At 36.0% G+C, this 22,497-nt stretch overlaps 2 protein-coding genes across 3 annotated transcripts; both read left to right on the plus strand.

The window, feature by feature from the left end:
• The first annotated feature begins 10,478 nt into the window (after positions 1–10,478).
• On the plus strand, positions 10,479–13,901 carry LOC121976683 (probable inactive shikimate kinase like 1, chloroplastic). The gene is made up of 10 exons (XM_042528958.1): positions 10,479–10,729; positions 11,961–12,004; positions 12,123–12,177; positions 12,287–12,359; positions 12,429–12,516; positions 12,597–12,679; positions 12,778–12,907; positions 13,245–13,323; positions 13,405–13,469; positions 13,541–13,901. The coding sequence occupies exons 1-10, from the start codon at positions 10,525–10,527 to the stop codon at positions 13,607–13,609; spliced, it is 891 nt and encodes a 296-aa protein (XP_042384892.1). The 5' UTR covers positions 10,479–10,524; the 3' UTR covers positions 13,610–13,901.
• A 1,839-nt stretch (positions 13,902–15,740) lies between these two features.
• LOC121976684 (probable E3 ubiquitin-protein ligase bre1) lies at positions 15,741–19,099 on the plus strand. Of its 2 annotated transcripts, none has more exons than XM_042528960.1 (5): positions 15,741–15,908; positions 16,349–16,548; positions 16,672–16,753; positions 17,923–17,993; positions 18,497–19,099. In XM_042528960.1, exons 2-5 carry the CDS (start codon positions 16,363–16,365, stop codon positions 18,500–18,502), a joined length of 345 nt encoding a protein of 114 aa, XP_042384894.1. In that variant the 5' UTR covers positions 15,741–15,908; positions 16,349–16,362; the 3' UTR covers positions 18,503–19,099. The 2 variants fall into 2 exon arrangements, with proteins under 2 accessions (XP_042384894.1, XP_042384893.1); XM_042528959.1 differs by having other exon boundaries at positions 18,506–19,099.
• Positions 19,100–22,497: the final 3,398 nt, after the last annotated feature.

Here is a 22,497-nt window from a genome sequence, read left to right on the forward strand (position 1 = left end):
AAGTTTAAAATTAGAATTTTGAAATTAATTTTTAAGTTAAAATTTTGAGAATAATTTTTAAGTTTAAAATTTTGAAAATAATTTTTAAGTTTAAAATTTTGAAAATAATTTTTAAGTTTAAAATTTTGAAAATAATTTTTAAGTTTAAAATTTTGAAAATAATTTTTTTAAGTTTGAAATTAATTTTTAAGTTTAAAATTTTGAGAATAATTTTTAAGTTTAAAATTTTGAAAATAATTTTTAAGTTTAAAATTTTGAAAATAATTTTTAAGTTTAAAATTTTGAAAATAATTTTTTAAGTTTAAAATTAGAATTTTGAAATTAATTTTTAAGTTTATAATTTTGAGAATAATTTTTAAGTTTAAAATTAAAATTTTGAAATTAAAATTTTTAAGTTTAAAATTTTGAAAATAATTTTTAAGTTTAAAATTTTGAAAATAATTTTTTAAGTTTAAAATTAGAATTTTGAAATTAATTTTTAAGTTTAAAATTTTGAGAATAATTTTTAAGTTTAAAATTAAAATTTTGAAATTAAAATTTTTAAGTTTAAAATTAAAATTTTTGAAGCCTTATTCATCTCACCCGATCTATATTTTCAATCAGGGAATCCTATGATTTCGTGAGATGAAATTGGATTTTTAATTATGGAGTTTTGGTTTAACGTGTGTTAGATTCAGATTTAGTTTTGGTTTCCACAAATAGGCATTCTTCGGATAAACTTCTAAGCTTGGTGAGTCACATGGACATCATTAGAAGTAACCAACCTTTCGAGGTTTTCCGAATAGTCCTATCCACGGAACTTAGTACTAAATCTTGGTCTAACTGGTTAGGATTCATTTAAGGGTAGCTTCGGTCAGTTCCACTTAGCCAAATGCACCAGATCGAAGCCATATCTTTCTAGACATGCGATGCCCAAGCTTCCCTAACGTACTATCATCCAAAAATTTCACCAGTACCATGATTCAAGTTAAACTTGTCTCTTTTTAACTAATCTTAATTACCCTGCCGGGTTGGTAAATTTTGGGTTACCCTGTCGGGTAAGTTAGTTTTGGAGGTGCCAGCTATTCTGGAGCCTCCCCCTGAATTATTGGCCTTTAATAAATTTTGATTTTAGGCTTGTGTCGATTCTTTTTATAGTTATGGTTAACTTGGTGATAATTTTGTTGATTTTTAAACTGTTTAGATTTTGAATTTGATTTAGGTTTGTATTTTGGATTTTGGTTTGGTTTATTCGATTTTATATAATGTATTTTTTCTTTAGGTAGATAATATTGATTAAGTCCTACTTGCGTGGTCAGACACGCTTTCGGAACCCAAGCTAGATTGGTTGATTTGTATTGGGTTATTAATGATTTGAAGGTTTTATTTGAATTCGACTTATATCCTAGTCCGGTTTTATTATAACATGCTTTTTGATTATTTAGGATTAAGTCTAAATTTTTTGATCTTGTTGTAAATTTTTCTGGCATTTCTTTTAAATTTTTAACATCATTTTTTAATGATAGATTCTCCTCCTCAAGTGTTAGATCTTGAGTTGGATTTGAATTTTTGATTTGTTCCTTGAGGTTTTGATTTTCCTCAAGAAGTGATTTGTTTTCATTTTCTACTTTAGTTAATTTACTATTTAAACAAGAGATGATTCTAAAAAACTTTTTGTTTAAATTAAAATATACCTCATTCGAGCCTTCGGAAATGAGTATGGACTCGTGGCTTGTTTCGGGTTCAGACCCGTCTTCATCTTCCGACTCATTTTCTTTGTGGGCCATCAGTGCGAGGTGGCTCTGATGTTTCTGCTCTTCTTCCTCCGATTCGTCCGAGGAGTCGTCCCACGTTGCTTTGAGTGCCTTCTTTTTGGTTGGCTTTGGTTTGTCGAACTTCAGTTTTGGGCATTCGTTCTTGTAATGTCCCTTTTTGTTGCAGCCGTAGCAAGTCACGTTCTTTTGTTCTGAGGGAGAGCTGATCTTTTGAAGGTCCTTTTTGCTGAAGCTCCTCTTTCTCCTGGTGAACATTTTTCTTACCAAGTTCACCAGGTGTTCTTCGTCTTCGGAGTCTTGGTCAGATTCTTCTTCAAATTCAGGCTTGCTTTTCTTTTCTTTGGAGGAACCTGCAAATAGAGCTATACCTTTCTCGGCTCCAGCATTAGTTTGTTCGTGTAATTCTAATTCACAGAAAAGCTCGTCTAATTTTAATTCAGAAAGATTCTTAGAAATTTTGTAGGCATCCACTATTGATGCCCACAAACTATTACGTGGAAAGGCGTTTAATGCGTACCTTATTAAGTCTCTGTTCTCCATCTGGTGGCATATCGCATGAAGCCCGTTGAGGATGTCCTTGATCCTCGCGTGGAGTTGATTCGCTGTTTCTCCTTCCTGCATTTTTATATTAAAAATTTTATTTAAAAGCAGGTCTCGTTTTGTTACCTTAGCGTCGCACGTTCCCTCGTGCAGTTCGATCAACTTGTCCTATAGCTCTTTAGCATTTTTGTGTGGACCGACTCTGTTCAGTTCTTCTCTTGTCAATCCGCACTGTAGAGTGTTGATCGCTTTATTTTCTGTTGATGCTTTTTTCTTCAGATCTGCTGTCCAGTCTTCAGGATCCACTAGATTCCCGGAGTTGTCCACTGGAATTTTGTAGGGTCTCGTAATGCTCATCCACTGGTCGAAGTCTGTTTTGAGGTAGACCTCCATGCGCTTCTTCCAGTACGGAAAGTCGTCCCCGTTGAAGAGTGGAGGTCGCACTGTGCTGAATCCTTCTTGTTGGGACATTCTGTGCACAGGTAAATAACCGAAAAAAAATCCCAAGACTTGATCTTGGATTAGTAGTGCGGGAAGAGAGAAATAGTAGAAAAATCTAGATTGGTGTTGCACCAATTTAGCCAAAAAAAATAATAGAAAATTATAAACTAGTTTGGAGTTTTGAGTGTAAAACTGAAGATCGAAAAAAGAAAGAATTTCACCCCCAGTCTGATTGGTGGTTGCACCAAATCAGAGCGGTACCTGCTCTGATACCACTTGTAGGACCGTTAGATTCGATAGAGGGGGGGGGTGAATATCGATTCGAAAACTTAGAGTATAAACGCAGCGGAAAAGTAAAATAGACACAAATGTTTTTTACTTCGTTCGGAGCCTGTGACGACTCCTACTCAAAGGCCCGTGGTCCTTGACCACTTTCGTTGGGCAATCACTAACAAGTCGAAATATGATTACAGAATGAATACAGGAAATGCTAGTGAAAATAAAGCAATACCGACAAGGAAATTAAATAAAAGCCGAAGGAGCACTTTGTCGGAGCGTTGTTGGCGTCGCACTGAACGTCGAGCAGCAAGACCAGCAGTAGAAGAGTTCTCAGATGAATTGAATTGTGAAGCTCCTGTCTGGGGCTTCTTTTATATGCTGTTCCGGGCGCCTGGATCCCTTCCGGGCGCCTGGAATGTGACGTAGTTGTTCAAACCGAGATGCTCCACGTGGCGATGCGCAATCAGGATAAAGTTTGCCTCCCGGGCGCCCGGATCCCTTCCGGGCGCCTGGATTCCTTCCGGGCACCCGGACCCTGTTTTCTCGCAGAATCCGTCCTGCATGACAAACGTTAGTCCGGAGGCAAATATATATCCTGTAAAACAGATTATTAGCACAATTAAAGTTCAACAAAGTAATAGCAAAGAGTATGACTTAGATTCCGTCTTTCCGAGACCGGAATCTAGTCACGATCTCGACTTAGACATCCAAAATGGATCTAAGCCGGATCGACGCCTAATGTTCCCTTCCCGGGAACGTGTCTTCGCAGTCACTCCCCTCCAGTGACTTACCTCACTTACCTGCCAGACGTTCGGTCAGCCCGTCAACCCGTCTGGACTTCTCGCCAAGCGTCCGGTCAGCCCGTCGACCCGCTTGGACTTCTCGCCAGCTATCCGGTCAGCCCGTCGACCTAGCTGGACTTCTCGCCAAGCGTCCGGTCAGCCCGTCGACCCGCTTGGACTTCTCGCCAGCTATCCGGTCAGCCCGTCGACCTAGCTGGACTTCGTGCCAGACATCCGGTCAGCCCGTCGACCTGTCTGGACTTCTCCTGCACACTCGATCAAAGTGTCAGACAACAACAAAACTAACTTAACCTATTTGTCATTCATCAAAACCTGGGTTAGACCGTTAGTGCTACCCGCACCAACACCTTCAAGCTCCAAGGGATGCTAGAACAAAACCTCCTTTCTCTCCTTCTTCTCCAAGCAAAATTCGACCACCACAAGAGCTCAAAGAGAGGGTGCCACCGGCCACTAAAGAAGAAGAGAAAAGGAGACTAGGGGCCGACCACACCAAGGAAGAGAAGAGAGGGAATACTAGATGTTAGGTTATAAGTGAGGCACCTCTACCCTCTCTTTTATATTCCTTGGTCTTGGCATATAAGGAAAGTTTTAATAAAAACTTCCTTATTCTCCTTGCCAACAAAAGGAAAATTTAAACAACAATTCCCTTTTTAAACTTCAATGGCCAGCCACCACCTTGAGCTCCAAACCAGGAAAGTTTTAAATACAAAATTAAAACTTCCTAATTTATTTCCGAAAATTTTAAAAATAAAATTTCTTTTTAAAAATTCCCTTCATGATTGGTTATAAAAAGGAAACTTTTATAAATTAAAATCTCTCTATTAAAACATGTAGATGATTACAAAAAAGAAAGTTTTCTCCAAAATTAAAATCTTTCTTTCAATCTACAAATAAGGAAAGATATCAAATATTTTCTCTTAATCTTTTGTAGAAAGCTATAAAAGGAAAGATTTATAATTTTTAAACTCTCTTTGAAATTATGAGCATGGTTAAAAATGGAAAGTTTTATAAAAATTAAAATATTTCTTTTAACTACAAATAAGGAAAGATATCAAATTTTTCTCTTAATCCTTTGTAGAAAACTATAAAAGGAAAGATATAAATTTCAAACTCTTTTTTAAAACATGCTTCCACATAAGAAAAGATTTTAAAAATAAAATCCTTTTATTTTTTTATTGTGGCCGACCACCACCTTAGCTTGGGTTCAAGCTAGGGCCGGCCACCTAAGCAAACCAACTCACCTTGGTTTGGTCGGCCCTAGCTTGGGCTCCAAGCTAGGCTTGGCCGACCACCTTAAGGTGGGTAAGAAGGTAGGTATAGGTGGGTATTATTGGAAACCCAAGGTGTTTTGATGTGATCAAACAAGTTAAGTTAGGTCCTGTTTTGTCTAACCCTTGTGTCTAAGTGTGCAGGAGCTTAGGAACACAGGAAGTCGAGCGGAAGACGCGACTAGCGAGAAGGACGGCACGGGGAGAGAGCCGACAGGCTCGGTGTGTCCGAGGGACGAGGTGACCGCGGAAGAGTACACCGGTGGACGAGAAGAACGTGCGCGGTGTTCGAGGGACGAGAAACCGGGAAGGAAGGCTGCTCGAGGAGAAGGCCGGAACTTGGGTTCGGGTGAGCCATATTCCGGATGGTCGAGATCACCCAAGCTAGCGGAGCCGGAGCGAACAAGACCCGGACCGAGACGAGCTGAACCGGAGACGAAAAAGTCAACTTCTGTTGACTTTAAGGCTTGGGGCGCTCGGAACCATTTCGGGCGCCCGGAGCAGCCCGGGGCGCCCGGAACCCTTCCGGGTGCCCGGGATGAAGTTTTTGACCAGATCGATTCTAACGCGATCTGAACGTTAGGGGATAAAGTTTTATCCTCCCAAGGCGCCCCGACCAGTACTATAAATATAGCACTGATCTGTACAGTTAATGTAACTCACTTGTAATCAACTTCTGTGTGCTTTACTTTTCTGTCTGTGCTTTTAATGCTGTAAGAGGCTACTCCGCCCAGAGGAGAATTAGATAGTGCGCCATCTTTGTCTTGGATTAGCAATCCTCTGATTGCAAACCAAGTAAACCCTCTGTGTCTGAATTAGTTTTTAATTAGTCTCTTTTGTTTATTTTTTTCAAGTTCTTTTAAATTAGTTGAATATCCAAGAAAGGTTTGTGGTTTAATTTTTGTAGGGCAATTCATCCCTCCCCTCTTGCCGGCCTCCAAAGGGACCAACAAGTGGTATCAGAGCAAGGCGCTTCAGGAGGACTAACCGCCGATCGAAGCAGTGAGATGGCCGGACCAAGCATCGTTCCACTAAAATTCGAGGGGGACTTCGCAGACTGGAAGCGTCGTATGGAGGTATTCCTAAAAACTAATTTCGAAATTTGGTTTATTATGAAGTATGATTTTGTAGCTCCGATGAATCAAGATGGAGAAGAAAAAGAAGAGAGTCATTGGATAAAGAAGGAGCAGAATGAGTCTGTAGCGAACAGCCGTGCGGAATATCACCTGCTAAGCGTGTTGTCGCCTCAAGAGGTCAACCGCATCGGAAGCTATTCATCTGCTAAAGAACTCTGGGAGAAGTTCCTGGAACTCCATGAAGGCATGTCTGAAGCAAAGCTCGCTAGAAGAGACATCCTCCGGAACAAGCTGATGAACATCCATCTGGAAAAAGGTGAGAAGGTAGCCAATTTACACGCGAAGGTAAAAGAACTGATTACTGGTCTCGAGAACCTCGGAGAAATGGTAACAAATGGGGACACAATACGCTACGCACTCAACGCGTTTCCCAGACTTCAGAATGGACATCAATCGTCGACGCCTACTACATTTCGAAAGACCTGGAGGCAAGTACTTTAGAAGAACTGTTCTCCACTCTTGAATTGCATGAAACCAGGTGTGCAGGAACAAAGGAATCAAGCCAGATGATCGCACTAAATGCAACCAAAAGGGATGAACCCGTCAGGAAGCATACATGGTAAGAAACTTTAAAATGTTTTTTAGATCTAATAAATTTAAAGAAATGCAGAATAAAAAGAATCTAAGAAATAGAAGAAGGATGCATTGCTACCAGTGTCAAAAGGAATGACACCTAAAAGAAGATTACCCAGAACTAAAGAAAGACAAAGGCAAGATTCCCAAGAAGCACAAGAACCTAAAAGCTACTTGGGACGACATTTCTTCATCTGAGTCCGAGATTCAAGAATATGCCGGGATAGCACTGATGACAAGCTACGAAGGGCAAAGTACATCAGAACCCAACATCGATGAAGGGGGAGCGACCTCAGATGAAAGTAGCGAAGCAGGGAGAGATTCATGCTTCAAGTCTGGTATGGTAAGTGAGGTATGCCTCTTACCCCCTGATCAACTTTACTTTGGTATTAAGGCAATGACAAAATCCATGTATAAATTAGAAAATAAAAATACCAAATTAGAAAATGAAATTTTAAAAACAAAAAGAATTTTGACAAAATCATGTCTTATAGAGGATTTTGAAAAATTGAAAATTGAAAATGAAAAACTAAAAGAAGAAATAGTAAGACTGAAAAAGTCCAACGGTTCAAATGGTTCTGCTTTTAAAAATTATAGAGGACTAAACTGGTATTATAGGTTTCACCAAAATCAAATTAGAAAAATGTCAAAAGCTTATGTACCTAGAAAATATTTAATTAACCCTGTAAGTAGGAACCTCTATTGGGTTCTGAAAACATGTTTAACTTAAAATTTTAAATTAAACTTAGCATTTTTCAGCAAGAAAGTTAAACAGATAGTTTCTTTATGAGGCTTTGTCTAAGGAAGTGATTGTTGCTCCAATAACCAAGAAGACCTAGTGTCTCGCCACGACCTGGAAGCCAAAATACTGAAATCAAATGTTTAATTAACTTTCTGGAAAAAGTATTAAAGTTATAATTAAATAATGCTTAAAAGTTGTTAAACATTTGTTTTGAAAATTTTGTTTAACTTAGAAAATGTTTCTGTTGCAAATATGCTTTAAAGGATTATTCAATATTTTCAAAAATATTCAGTTTAAAATTTAAAAAAAAAATTACTTAGAAATTTTTTTTTGAAATTGCCTTAGAATTTTTTTTATATATTGCCTTATAAATATTTTTTATAAAATTTGCCTTAGAATTTTTTTTTAGAATTTTTTTTATATATTGCCTTATAAATTTTTTTTATAAAATTTGCCTTAGAATTTTTTTTATGGAAATGTTTTTTAAGGAAGTATTGAAATAAGTTTCAAACTTAATAAAAAGAATTCTGGACTTATTTGCATATTTAAAAGGAGTGTTTTGGAAGAATTTTTTTTTACCTTAGACTTGTTAGAAGGAATCCCATTTTTTTTATGTGATCAAAGGGGGAGAAGAATGTTAAGTCTAGGGGGAGGTACATTTTTAAATTGAAAAATCTTTAGACTTATTTGCAAATTAACTGTTTTTATTGCATTTGTTTACCTTAGCTTAACTTGGGTTGCTCACATCAAAAAGAAGGAAAATGTTGGAACCCCAAGGTGTTTTGATGTGATCAAACAAGTTAAGTTAGGTCCTGTTTTGTCTAACCCTTGTGTCTAAGTGTGCAGGAGCTTAGGAACACAGGAAGTCGAGCGGAAGACGCGGCTAGCGAGGAGGATAGCACGGGGAGAGAGCCGACAGGCTCGATGCGTCCGAGGGACGAGGTGGCCGTGGAAGAGTATACCGGTGGACGAGAAGAACGTGCGCGACGTTCGAGGGATGAGAAACCGAGAAGGAAGACTGCTCTAGGAGAAGGCCGGAATTTGAGTTCGGGTGAGCCCTATTCCGGATGGCCGAGATCACCCAAGCTAGCGGAGCCGGAGCGAGCAAGACCCGGATCGAGACGAGCTGAACCGGAGACGAAAAAGTCAACTTCTATTGACTTTAAGGCTCGAGGCGCCCGGAACCATTTCGGGCGCCCGAAGCAGCCCGCCCGGAACTCTTCCGAGCGCCCGGGATGAAGTTTTTGACCAGATCGATTCTAACGCGATCTGAACGTTGGGGGATAAATTTTTATCCCCCCAGGGCGCCCAGAACCCCTTCGGGGCGCCCCGACCAATGCTATAAATATAGCACTGATCTGCACAATTAATGTAACTCACTTGTAATCAACTTCTGTGTGCTTTACTTTTCTGTTTGTGCTTTCAACGCTGTAAGAGGCTACTCCGCCCAAAGGAGAATTAGATAGTGTGTCATCTTTACTTTGGATTAGCAATCCTCTGATTGCAAACCAAGTAAACCCTCTGTGTCTGAATTAGTTTCTAATTAGTCTCTTTTGTTTATTTTTTTTCAAGTTCTTTTAAATTAGTTGAATATCTGAGAAAGGTTTGTGGTTTAATTTTTGTAGGGTAATTCACCCCTCCCCTCTTGCCGACCTCCAAAGGGACCAACAGGCTACGATAGGGATCGAGAGAAGGAATTGGTTTTGGTCTCCCGATGAAATTAATCTTCCCATGTTCGCCTCGAACACCCAACTTAATTTCATCAATAATAATTCATACTACTAAAGAATTATTATTGAACTACCGCACCAATCCCAAATTACATTTTGGACTCCTTCTTATCATGAGTGTATTAATCTCCCTGTGTTTAAGATATCGAATGTCCACTAATTAAATGAGTTACTGACAACTCAATTAATATCTAGCTCCAAGAGTAGTACCACTCAATCTTATCATCATGTCGGACTAAGTCCACCTGCAGGGTTTACATGACAATCCTTATGAGCTCCTCTTGGGGGCATTATCAACTTAGATCACTAGGACACAATTTCCTTCTATAATCAACAAAACACACTATAAATAATATCATTTCCCAACTTATCGGGCTTCTTGATTTATCGAACTAAATCTCACACATTGATAAGTCAAAGAAATAAATACTAGATATATGTGATTGTTATTATATCCGGATTAAGAGCACACACTTCCACAATAACAAAGGTCTTGTTCTTTTATTCAATCAGTATAAAAAGAACTTACTTTAAATGATCCTGCTCAAAACACTCAAAGTGTACTAGTATAATTTTATAGTTAAGATAAACCAATACCAAATTACACTACGATTATTCCAACGGTTTGTTGCTTTCCATCTTAGTCGTAAGCTACTATTTATAATTTATAAGGAATTGATAACATGATCTTTTGTGTATGACACCACACACCATGTTATCTATAATATCAATTAATTGAACAACTACACTTAACATACAAATATAGACATTTGACCAATATGATTCTTTATTTCATCATAAATATTTACAAAAAATTAGGCTTTTAGTATACACTCTAACACATTGTTCACGAACGTTAACGAGCTGAACATATATGTGTTCAAGCTTATTTGTTTAGTTTAACGAGCTGTCCAAACTTATTTATTTAATTAATCTTTTGTATATTGAACGAATATAAATAAACTTTTATCAATTTGAACACCAAATGTTCGTGCCAAACTTATTCACGAACGTTTGATTCATTTATAGCACTATCAACAGTAAAAACTCTGCACAAACAGCAAACATGTTTGTTCGTGTCTGGACTCGGGTTAAAAATGTGACGCAGATAGTTAAAAATGTGACCAAATTCATAAACTCAAAATCTGGGCTGGCTCTGTATCTGTTCTTGTCTGGATTCGTGTCTCAACCCGTTTCGATAGTGGCTTAGAAGATAGACGCCCGAGAGGAGCACGCAGCAGGGGGGGGCGTGGGCGTGATGCCTTTTGGGTTGGCCATGGAGATAAGACTGAGAGCCACAGCAGCAGCAGCTATGCCCTTTCCCCTTCCTGCCCTCCGGAACCATGCCCGCCCTTGCAGCTTCACGGGAGCCCTCTCCCACTCCCAACCGAAACCTGTTGCTTTCCATGCACGCACTGGAGCAATCCGAAGTCCAAATAGCAAGGAGGTTCCCCGCGCCCATGGTTTATGATCTTTCCCCTCTAGGGAGTATATGTCTTGGAGTCTAGTTTCCAACTTTTTTTTTTCGCTTGATTTCTGAAAGCTTAGGTTAAATTGCAGCGTTATTGGTTAAAAGTTGGAATCTTCTTTACATTACAACTGCTTTTAACTCTAGGAGCGAACGTTTAAGATGTTCTTAATACCTTTTGGCACGTGCTTGCTTCCAATACAATGGTTTTGGAAGTAAGAGAATGGTTCAATAGCTTATGCGATCTTGTTTGTTTTGTACTATCGCTGAAATGCCATGTATTCAGCCAGGGTTGATGTTGTAGCAATGGCATACTTTGGGAGTGAACATTTAAGATGTTCTTGAACTCTCTTTGCCATGTGACTGCTTCCAATACAATGATTTTGGTAGTTAGAGAATTATTTAATAGCTTATGTGATCTTGTTTGTTTTGGATTTCCGATGTTATGTAAAGGGCATGGAAAGGTGTTAATGCTAAAGTATCGTATATTCAGCCAGGTTTGATGTTGTAGCAATGTCATTTAATTTCGGTGTGCCGTCTGAAATGTAAATGGTTTTCATGAACAACATATAATCAGGATCTACTATTTTGTACCTGATTAGATGGATGCAAGTCCTGTAAGTTTTCATTTCTTTGTTAACGGTCATCAATCTTACATATTAAAAATGTGATATGAAAATTTAGTCCTATTTTGGAATTGTGGATGTCAAGCGATTTATAAGGCCTAGATGAGTCTTATTACACCATTTAGTTTACATCTTAAAAAGGGGCATTCCAGTTAATGATTTAAGTCTATTCAGTTAACGAGACAATCTTCTGATTGGATTAAGTAGCGAGAAGGGCTATTATAGTCAATTTATTGCTAAGATTGAGGTACTTGAATTCTCTATTCATGAATTGCTTTGTGTAGGGAGGAGGAGAAAAATTTCTAGACGATCTCTATCTATTTCAAGGACTAAATATATGTTCTAAATTAATATAGATTGTGGACACAAAATCAAAGAACTCAGTCTGATCAAATATGCTGCTTAAGGATGTATATCGTAACCTGTAAAAGAGTCTTGTGACGAATAACCATATAAATAAATTCAAATGTTATATATATTATGTTTTATGGATGTTTTTGTTAGAATTAAAGTAAAATTATTCCTCAAGAAAGTCACAAGATCTCTATGTGCCATAAAAATGTTGACGACACTTTCTATGGTCTTAACTTTTTCTCTTAGGGGCCAAGATGTCTGTAGCAGTGCCAGAATCATTACTTATAAAGGTGAGGGATTCTTTCATAAACAACTAAGCAGAGTATTATAATTTTAGTGATTAGCATGTGAAGCCATGGTCAACGTAGTTGTTATTTATTAATATATTTAGTATCGATTTGGATTCAGAGAACGGCAGTTGAAGTCGTTGATGATTTGAGAGGAACCTCCCTATTTCTTGTGGGCAAGTATCATCATGGCTACTTTAACCCTTTCTAGCTTTCTTTGCAAGAAGTACGTGAGCATGTAAATGTATAGGTGCATTGATGGCATGTCTTGTTTTGACGTAATAGGGATGAATTGCACCATGAAAACTGACCTAGGGAAGATATTGGCTGACTCATTGCGATATTACTACTTTGACAGGTAAGTCTAATGGGCACTTGACCAATTTTAAGCTAAATATCTTAATCACATTTGTTTTATTGTCGACAGTGATAGTTTGATCCAGCAAGCAGCAGGTGGCACTTCTGCTGCTAAAACTTTTAGAGAAGAAGATGAGAAGGGTTTCCAAAGCGCAGAGGTTTACGTCAACTCACAACTTTATTGTTTTATTCTGTGGAGGATATCAAAGTAAGCAAATTAGTGTTGCTACCTCTTCAGACTGAAGTTCTCAAGCAGTTGTCAGCGATGGGGCGACTAGTGGTTTGTGCTGGGGATGGGGCAGTGCAATCCGCGACAAACTTGTATGCCATCAAGTTGAACCATATTATTGATTTCTGTTTCTGCTATATACAAGCTTGCTTGTTTCTCTAGGTCTTTAACTGTATCCTGTTTCTTGAAGGTCTTATTTAAGATACGGCGTCTCAATATGGGTAGATGTTCCTTTAGATTACTTGGCAAACGAATTTATGGTATCTGAGGCGTCGTCATCTATCATGAGTACCACACAAGAGACAGATCCATTCACAAAGGTCAGTTTTTCATCCTTTGAGACGCTAATCAAGATTGCTGGGATATCTTTTTCTGTAATCTGATTCAGTAAGGCAAATATATCAATATATCATCACACTCACACTCACACTTTTGTACTTTCAAATCTCTTACCTGTTTATTGTTCGCACGAATTATTACACTAGAATATAAAATTCCATTATCATAATACATAGACTGTCCAGCTCGAGAATGGTTTGCCTGAAATGCAAGTTGGAAAAATTGCCATGCTGCTTATTGCTTGTTCTACATGTTCATGTAAGCAGTTGGATGTATGAGAAACCTAACTAAAGTTATCTGCTGGAATGATACAAACAGGTTATGAATGTGCTTTTGCAGCAATATAACAAGTTGAAAGAAGGCTTTGCTATAGCAGATACAACTGTTTCGCTTCTAAGTAAGCAAATCATCATAGACATGCTTTCGGTTCATATGTGACTAAATTTTGACACCATTACCATTTCCCCGAGCTTTACAGAAGTAGCTTCTCAACTAGGGCACGAAGATTTAACATCTGTTACCGCAGAGGATATGGCTTTGGAGGTAAATACAAGTTCAACAGACATGGTCTCATATAAGTAACTCTCGATTCTCAATTGGATATTTCTTTCCAGACTCTAAAAGGGATACAAAAGCTGACTAGAGTGAAGAAGATGATGGAAGAGGCTGGCCGGCCATTTTAACCGAAGTGCAGGTGTTTGTGATGAAAGAGTTTAGGGTTTCAAGCCACCATGATGTTCCTCTACCTGGAGAAAATGATGCGAGTTTCTGATTGTGTTGCTTGCCGACCATGAAATATCCTTTATTTCTTAAAATTGTCACATAATATTAGGTCACACAACAGCATCATTCCTCACCTTCCAACTTTAAAAGGATCTGTGAATCTTGTAACCATTGATACAGAATGCTAGAACAGTTGGTTATGATCATCATGCTTTATAAGATATCAATCTTAAAGTGAGTGTGTTTAAGTTATATTTGGAATTTATCAGATAGATGAACCAGGGGGAAAAAAGCTGAATGTCTATTATGAAAAATTAAAAATAATCAAAGCTTAAAAATCCACTATCCGATCCAAAATGAAGATTTTTTTTTTTGTTTTTTGTTTTGGCAAAATCAAGAGGCACCATACCCTTTTTTTTTTGAAATTATTAAGATAACGTCCTATTTTGATTTTTCTATCAAAAAGCTTTCCATCCTAGTGTAAAATGATCTAACTAACCTTAATATCTTCATTATTCTCTTTATATATATATATATATATATATATATATAATTGCGCCCAATCAAAAGAGTTTTCCATCCAGTGTAAAATGATCCAACTAACCTTAATGTTTTCATTATTCTTCTTTTATATATATATATATATATATATATATATATATATATATATATATATATATATATATATTTTGTCTAAATTCTGAATATATATATATATATATTGTCTAAATTCTGAATCTTGGGCGCGTTGTAGCAACTATGATCCCTTAGTTGCTATACAGTTATAGCTATAAGCCTCGTAAAATAATTCAACTACCCTCCACTAGATCACTATAATATTTTCATTATTATCCCTCTTTTATATTTCTCATCCGCCTAAATCCTAAATCTTGGGCGTGTTATAGTAGCTGCGATCTCGTAGCTGCTATACAATTGTAACAGTTATGATTTCATAGTTACTATCAGTAAATGTTAAATTCTAAATTTGAGATGTTATAACTTTTAATTTGAGTTTAACCATCTGACACATAATATATAAAATCGAACAATTAGTTATGAATTAAAACTCGTAACAACTCGGTTCCAGCAAAAAAAACATAGTGCTCAAGGGGTAATCAGATAACGTCACGTGGATAAGGGAGACTAGTAATCTTGTGGATGTGGCAGTTCAAGTCAAGGGAAAACCGAGTTGATCACAACTCCTTGATGTCCCGACTCCATAGTGCTCCCCGTCTCCTAGCTCTCATTCCTTTGGTGCGGATTTCGGTCTATTTCAAGAAAAGAATTATGCTTGCGGAATATAGGGATTTTGGATCATTTTAGGAAAAGAAAATGCTGGCATGAATATAGGGATTTTTGACTATTTCAAAAAGGATAACGATAGTATGGATCTTTAGATTTTAGACTATTTCAAGAAGCGAATATCAAATCGCAAGGAATCAATAATCGCTCTATAAAAGTTAGCTTGCCCCTATGGGGTGAGGTATGTGCAAAAACGTATTCACAACCCTAGAACTATTCTTCTTTATTCTTCCTCCACCGCTACTAAAAACTGACTAGAGCATTTAAGTGATCGTGTCAGGGAATCCCTAGCTGTCATTTTAATCGTTTTGCTTCTTGGTTTTCTTATTATCAGGCTCCAGTGGATCTCCTCGCGGTGATCTTCGTTGTCGATAAGTGATTGACAACAAGTAGCCAATTCATCGGTGGATTCGTTCGACGACGTTTCATTCGTAAGCTCCGAAAAATTTTAATTTTATTTTTTTGATATTATATCAACTATAAAATCATAGCTCCTGCGACTTTTAATTATACTAGTCACATGATAATAACTATTACAATGAACTAAGTTCAAGATTTAAGAGGAAAATAATGAGATCCATACGGTAGAAGCCAGTTGTATTATTTTATGGGGTGGGGAGGGAGTTTTTTAAAAAAAATAAAAATAAAGTGGGCGTTCTATTGACGAGTTGGGGAAAAACGCCTTTTTGATTTTTGTCTTTTTTTTTAATAATTAAAATTTTAATTTTGATATGGATATTTATTGTATTTTGTAAATAAATTTGTTTTGGTCACTTTACTAATTTGTTTATTTAATTGTTTAATCTCACTCTTCTTGACGCTGGATGTTCTTCCAATTAAGCATTCTAGGTTTGGGTTAGGGTTCCGCTTGTTTGCTCCGCTTCGACTCTCGATCGTCGCACTGCAAGATTTGCTGCGCCTCACCGATCGATCTTCGAGTTCGTTGATTCGCTTCTGGTAAGACTGTTTCGCTACAAAGTTGTTCTTCCTTCCACTAGTGTTCGCTTCCGTCTGAAATCCTCGAAAGGGCTTTGTAGCATAGATCCCTTTCCATTGTCGTTCACATCGAATCTGTCATGGCTTTCTGATTAACCTTTTCCCTTATCCGATTTAAATCTATGCTCCAAGTGCTTGCAACTGTTGCTGTTTGGATGAGGAACTAAATTTGTGAAGAAATGTAGTAGCCAAATTTCCATTTTCCTTGAGCTAAATTTCCAAATCAAAGACACCAAATCCCTCCTCGCATCTCCCTTTAAATTCATCAGTCCATAAACTGGTGTTTGCAGCTGTTGGGTTTGGCTGAGGATTGCTGCAAATTAATATAATACATGTGTAGTCCTATTTGGTTTGTGTTTCAAGCTCATCTAACTCTGATCCCTTTGGATACTGCAAAACAGAAGCCGGAACGATAATGAACAGATCAAGACCAAGCAGTGTAACATTGCAAGACCTTGAGTTGAGACTTGGTTCTTCTGTGTTTAAAGGAGGAATGCTAGCTTCCAATTTTAACAGGGGTTGCCCTGAAATTATATTGATAGAGGACGATGATAATGATGACGATGACATGCAAATATACACTTCTGGACCTCCAGATCAGGTACTGGCTATTGGCCACAATTTGTTTATCATGCTTTGTTAATTGATATCACTCTTTAGAGCATGAGGGATTTTCATATGGTTTCTTGAAATTGTGTGAATGTCTTTATTGTATTTATTCCAGTCATTCAGGGCCTCGCAATATTCAAGTCATTGGGAATCTGTAATTGATGAAGAGGATTTGGAGCTTCATCTTGGCATTAGAAGTAAGTAAAGAAACTCTTTGGGCAACTAGAGATTTTTTTTTTTTTTCATGTTTAGTTATCCACTGACATTCTCATCCAGAATAGTGAGTGTTGATCTTTGAATATATTTGCATGTTTGGCGCATTATGTTTTGTTGATGCTTAATGCATACCCACTTAAAACTTGAAAGTGTATGCTAAAAATAATTGAAGGAGTCTGATAGCATTTTTCTAAATAATCCAAAACAAGTTCTGTCACTTACAATTATAGCTTGCATATATGCTACATTTGATCGCATATAAATCACAATAACTTGTAATAGTTCCTAAGGATAATTGATGCAATTTTTTTTAGCTCTGCTAATTGAACATATTAATGAAATGGAGATGTAGAGCTTCTTAGAATTGTTATAGGGAAAGAAAAAACATAACGGAGAAGAAGAAGGAATTTCATAAATTTGGGGGAACTGGAATATGGCATACTGGAGAGGTTGGAGGCACTTGCTCCAGACTATAACAAGTAACCTCATGGAGTTCTATTTTTTGATTAATGGAGATTTTGTATGAGCTAATACTTCCGCCAATAATGGCATTTTTTTAGTAATCAATGCTAGCCAACTTGCAGTTGGGACTTGGATATGAGCATTCACACGTTTTCCGATCCTATTTGATACTCTAGTTTCTAAACAATTTTAAGTGTGATGATAAATGATGAAGAGTCAAAATATGGAGGTTTTGGAGAATTACATGCGTTTGATGATGTTTCCATGTAGTGTATTTCTATTTTTTGAGTAGTTAAGCTCACTGCCTGTCATAGATTTTGCCGATGTGATCAGTCTCTGTTGAATTTACTTTTTGTAATACTATTCGATCTTGGTTTTTGACCAAGTTATTCTCCCAACATTTTACATTAACTTGAAAAAAAAGAGGGAAGATGATTATCTTTTTGTTGTGCATCAACGTAGCTTGCTAAACTTTGATATGCTGGTACTCATTTTTAGTTCCTAGTTGAAGGGGATATTTATACATTAGCACCAGATATCACACACCAGCTAGCTGCATGTTGATAAAATGAATCTTCTATCATTTGCAGGACAAATCATGAGTTCATGCCTTTTGCTCTCATTCTTTCTCTGTAACTTTAATTCTGCTTTACGTGGTATATTTTCATGTCTCGTAATTTTCCAACAGCTTCCAGGAATTTGAACTCTAATAGACAGGATGCCAAAATCCAAGACCCAAATGCGCAGAAGTCCAGGAAGGTATATGTCCGATCATGATTCTACTTCGTTAAGAGTTAACACTTCATAGGAAGGCTAAACCAGGTGTATTTATATGATAGTAAAGTAGTTGAAAGAAAATATTCCAACTCTTGTATTGGTTATGGTTGTGCTTATGCTGATATTCAAGTATGCCTCTTAAATTACTCAGCTTCTTCATTGACTAGGTTTGCAAGTAGACCCAAGGGCTTAGTTCGCTTCTAAGTTTGCCATTTGAGTCTCATTTACCGAGGATCCCTTTTGGGTTCTGGTTGAATATTGGAGCCCAGGAATTCTCTTTTGTGTTGGGTATGATCTATGGTTAGTAATTGAGCCATCTATACTATGGATACAGTTTTAACTGTGTTTCTGGACGATGGGCATCTCTAGTTTTACATGGTTTACTCTGATGATGCACTATGCTTTCTTTCCTACTCTTCGCGGCTTCATTTCCGAGTAATCAAGTAAAAGCAAGCCATTCAGTTAGCTGTTCTGATATTGTTTAGGTATGACAGGCATCTAGCAGCCACCACCCATACGGTTACGACGAGGTAAAGTTGAGATGTTCTATATGCATGGACACAATGAAGGAGGAGACATCCACCACCTGTGGCCACATTTTTTGCAACAGTTGCATCACCAATGCCATCCAGGTGCATCATAGATGCCCAACCTGCCGGTTTAGTCTTTCTCTGAACAGTATTCATCGAATATACCTACCAGGAGCAAGTTCCTAATGCTGGCTGAGCATCTTGACGTGATTTAGCCTATTGCTTTGGATCGCTTGGAGACTACCATCATGAGCTCTTTGGGGAATTTTTACTCCCTTTGTTTGCCTTGTAGGAGGGTTTTGTGCATCATGGATTGGAAGCTGTAATAAAAGGTAGTTGTGTACGCTATGTTTATGTTAATGAGAAAGCCATCTGGTTGGGTTGTGGTTTGTTCGAGCTCAAAACTGTAATAAGAACATTGATAACTGATTTAGAGTCTTATAGGATTGTTGAATGGACATCCTAAACTGTATGTAAATGAGCCAGGCTTGATGAATTATTACTCTGGAAGACACTGTACTGCCATATGGTGTCTGGTCCTATGTGATGTTTGTCTGATGGAAATTGTAGTTGATGACCAGTTCAAGTGGATATCGTATACTGTGTTAATTACAGAGGTAGATAATTTTTTTTAATATTAGCAAGTTGATTCAGATCAAAGCACTAAATTCAACTGCGGGCGAATGCATCAGAACTCTGTAAGTAGACATTAGAAAACCTTTGTTGTTAAATTTCGTCAATTATTGTTCTTCTCTTAAATAATTAAGGAAAACAAATATGTTGTAAATTTCCTTCAATATTTACTTTCTTTTTGAATTATTTGTATTAGAAGTATTATATTAGTCATCAAGAGTAGTGTGATCCAATAAGCAATGTGTGGATATCTTTCCAATGTCCAAAGTGATTTATTGGATTTGGATGACTTTTCAATGTGCAAAGTTGAGAGTAAAAATCAAAAAGACCGTTTCAAATTATACAAATGATGAAAAGAGCACTTCATCAAGTGTTTTATTTTGAAAATATCTTTGTTTTCGATGGTGCTATAACAGTTAGAATTTTGCTACAACTTGTAATAGTTACAAAAGTAGTTGGTATAATGTTGTTTTTGCTTTTATGGTTACAACTAGCTATTATAATATACCAATCATTCTTTGGTTCAGAATTTTTTAAATTAGAAGAGGTCCTATTCATTGGTTGGGTGGATTAGATTCTATCCATTAAACAGGTACGATCGAGCGCATTCAATCAATGAATGAACAGGACTGATCCAGAGATCTTGGACCAAAGGATCTCTACCCATAATGTATGATATTCACGATTAATTATTAAGTGTAGCAGCTATTATATAACTGTTACATTTAATAATTAACACATAATGTATGGCATTCACGATTAATTATTAAGATTAAATGTGTAATGTATGGCATTCACGATTAATTTTTAAGTGTAGCAGCTATTATAAAACTGTTACATTTAATAATTAACATAGCATTGTTGTAGTGTTATATTAACTATTTAGAAGTAGTTAGTAATTTTTACAACTATTAACTATTTAGTAGTAGTTAGTAATTTTTACAACTATTAAAATGATTTTGATCAATTAAAATAATTTTGATAAAGATTAAATAATTTTAATCAAATCAGTAAACAGTATTGTAATATAATAGTGTTTAGAGATTTAAAATTTAAAGTTTAAAGTTTTAGATTTTCGGATATAGCTGTAACTATCCAGTAAAAACAAGTGATTTTAAACCAATTAAAGTAATTTTAGTTAGTTGATAATGTGTATTTTTGATATAATAATTTTTAATGTATAATAATTTTGATTAAAGAGCAATAGTCAATTTTTCAGCATTAGTAATGATAATTTTGACTAAGTAGTTGCTATAATAATATTGAAATAAAAGATATTTTGAATATAAAAATCTCTCGTGGTGTTTTTTAATTTTTTAAAGTATTTTTTAATTAATTATATAAAAGATTTATTTTTCCCACCTCACACTTTTCTTTATCCTTTTATAGTTTTTTTTTTTTTATCAACTAGCATTAAAAAAATAAAAAAGTAAAAGATTATTTTTTTTATCAGTTTTATTTTTTTAATATTTTTTTATTATATACTTATATTTTTTTAATAGTAGATTATATATATATATATATATATATATATATATATATATGAAATTAATAAAAATAATATAAAATTTAAAATTAAATAAAAAAACAAAATTGATTAAATCTAAAATAAACATAAAAATTTATATATATAAAAATTTGATGAAAAAATCATAAATAAAATTGTTTTAAAAAAATTAAATTAAAAAAAAAGGTGTAAAGGCCATTTGAAAGGAGTGATACTGTCTCTGAACATGGACTCAGATCGACGACGGAGGAAAATTTGCTCAGATTCGGTCAGATTTCGACGTCGATCGCGCCTGTAGCGACCTCCTACGTTCATCTTCCCCCTAGGAGGCTAGGATATAGTTTTGATCGAGATGAAGACCGGAGGCCGCTGGCGATGGACTGGAACGACGAGTGGGATACGGGGATAGGTGATATTGGAGATAGAGAATTCGATCTCTTGTAATCTTTTGTAGTAATAGTAGATTTTAGGAATTATTATTTGTAAATTTTTTAAAAATTTAATTAAAAAAATAAAACTAAAGAAAAAAGTAAATAAAATTTTTAAAAATAGAAGTTAAGGAGTTAAAATAAAATAACTTGTTATTTTAAAGAAGAGGGGTAAAAAAGACATTTAAAAGGGGAGGGGTTGTTATCAGAGGGGGTGGGAAAAGCAATTTACTTTATATAATTTAGGATGCCTTTTAATTTTTTTTTGCCCAAGTTTAAAGCTATACGATGAAATGGTCAAAAAGAGATTTAGTATATATACAGAACTGATAGGTTCTCGACTACTGTTGTGTTGTGTGACTATGCACGATTTTCATAATACCCTATCATACTTTTTTTTTTATTTTTCTATTGTAGTAATGTCTCGTCAGAATTTTAAAAAAAACTCTAAACCTTCTTTGCCCTTTCCTTCTCAACAACACAAACATTTTGAATCCTCCTTCAATCTCCCTTGTTTCGCCCTTCACCGTCTTCACAAATCAATTCCCTTGGTGTCGCATCACACGCCTCATCGACCTGCCATCATTCATATGTAGTGTGTTCCCCATGTATGTGCCTTAAACATCTACTTCATCCAAATGCTATAGTTTTGTAGTAGATATAGTGTTATAGCAGCTATAGAACCGTAACAGTTATAATACTATAACGTTCTTATTTGTGGTCCTATGACTTTGTAGCAACTATGATTAAATCATAGCTGCTACAACATTCTTAGACCAACACGTTAAGCTATGGTACTAACATGCCGTAACTATTATTATGTGGTTACCAACAACGTTGTATCTGCTCTAACCATGTTATAGCAGTTATGATACCATAGTTGCTGCAACATCCTGGTTAGTATATTCATTGCAATGCTCCTAGAGAAAATTACTTTGGGAAGAATTATTGGATCAGATTTTAAATTCTTTAAATTACAATGCTTAAGCAATATCTTAAATTTCTAATAACTTACACAATATATGAGATATATTATTGTTTGAGTTACTTATTGTCATGTAATACTTAAAGCATATTGGCAATCCAGAGCAAAACCTCTACTCTTCTTAACAAGTTTGAATCTCTTTGCTACAAAAGACCTAGTTGAAAATTTCATATAATTGAAGAATTTGTTATTCCGTTATTCCCCAACAATGAAAGAAAATGATGACAATCAGCTATACATTCTCCAAGTTACAGATGATCGAAAGTAAAAAATTGGGATGAAATTCCCATTAATAGAGGATGCATTTTCATTCTATAATCGAGAAGCTAGATTTAGCGCAAGGATAAACAATAGCAAAAAAATAAGAGGAAAAATGTTGTTTGGAAAACATTTTTATGCTTTA

Source organism: Zingiber officinale, chromosome 4B, assembly GCF_018446385.1.
Source record: "Zingiber officinale cultivar Zhangliang chromosome 4B, Zo_v1.1, whole genome shotgun sequence".
Classification (NCBI taxonomy): Eukaryota; Viridiplantae; Streptophyta; class Magnoliopsida; order Zingiberales; family Zingiberaceae; genus Zingiber; species Zingiber officinale.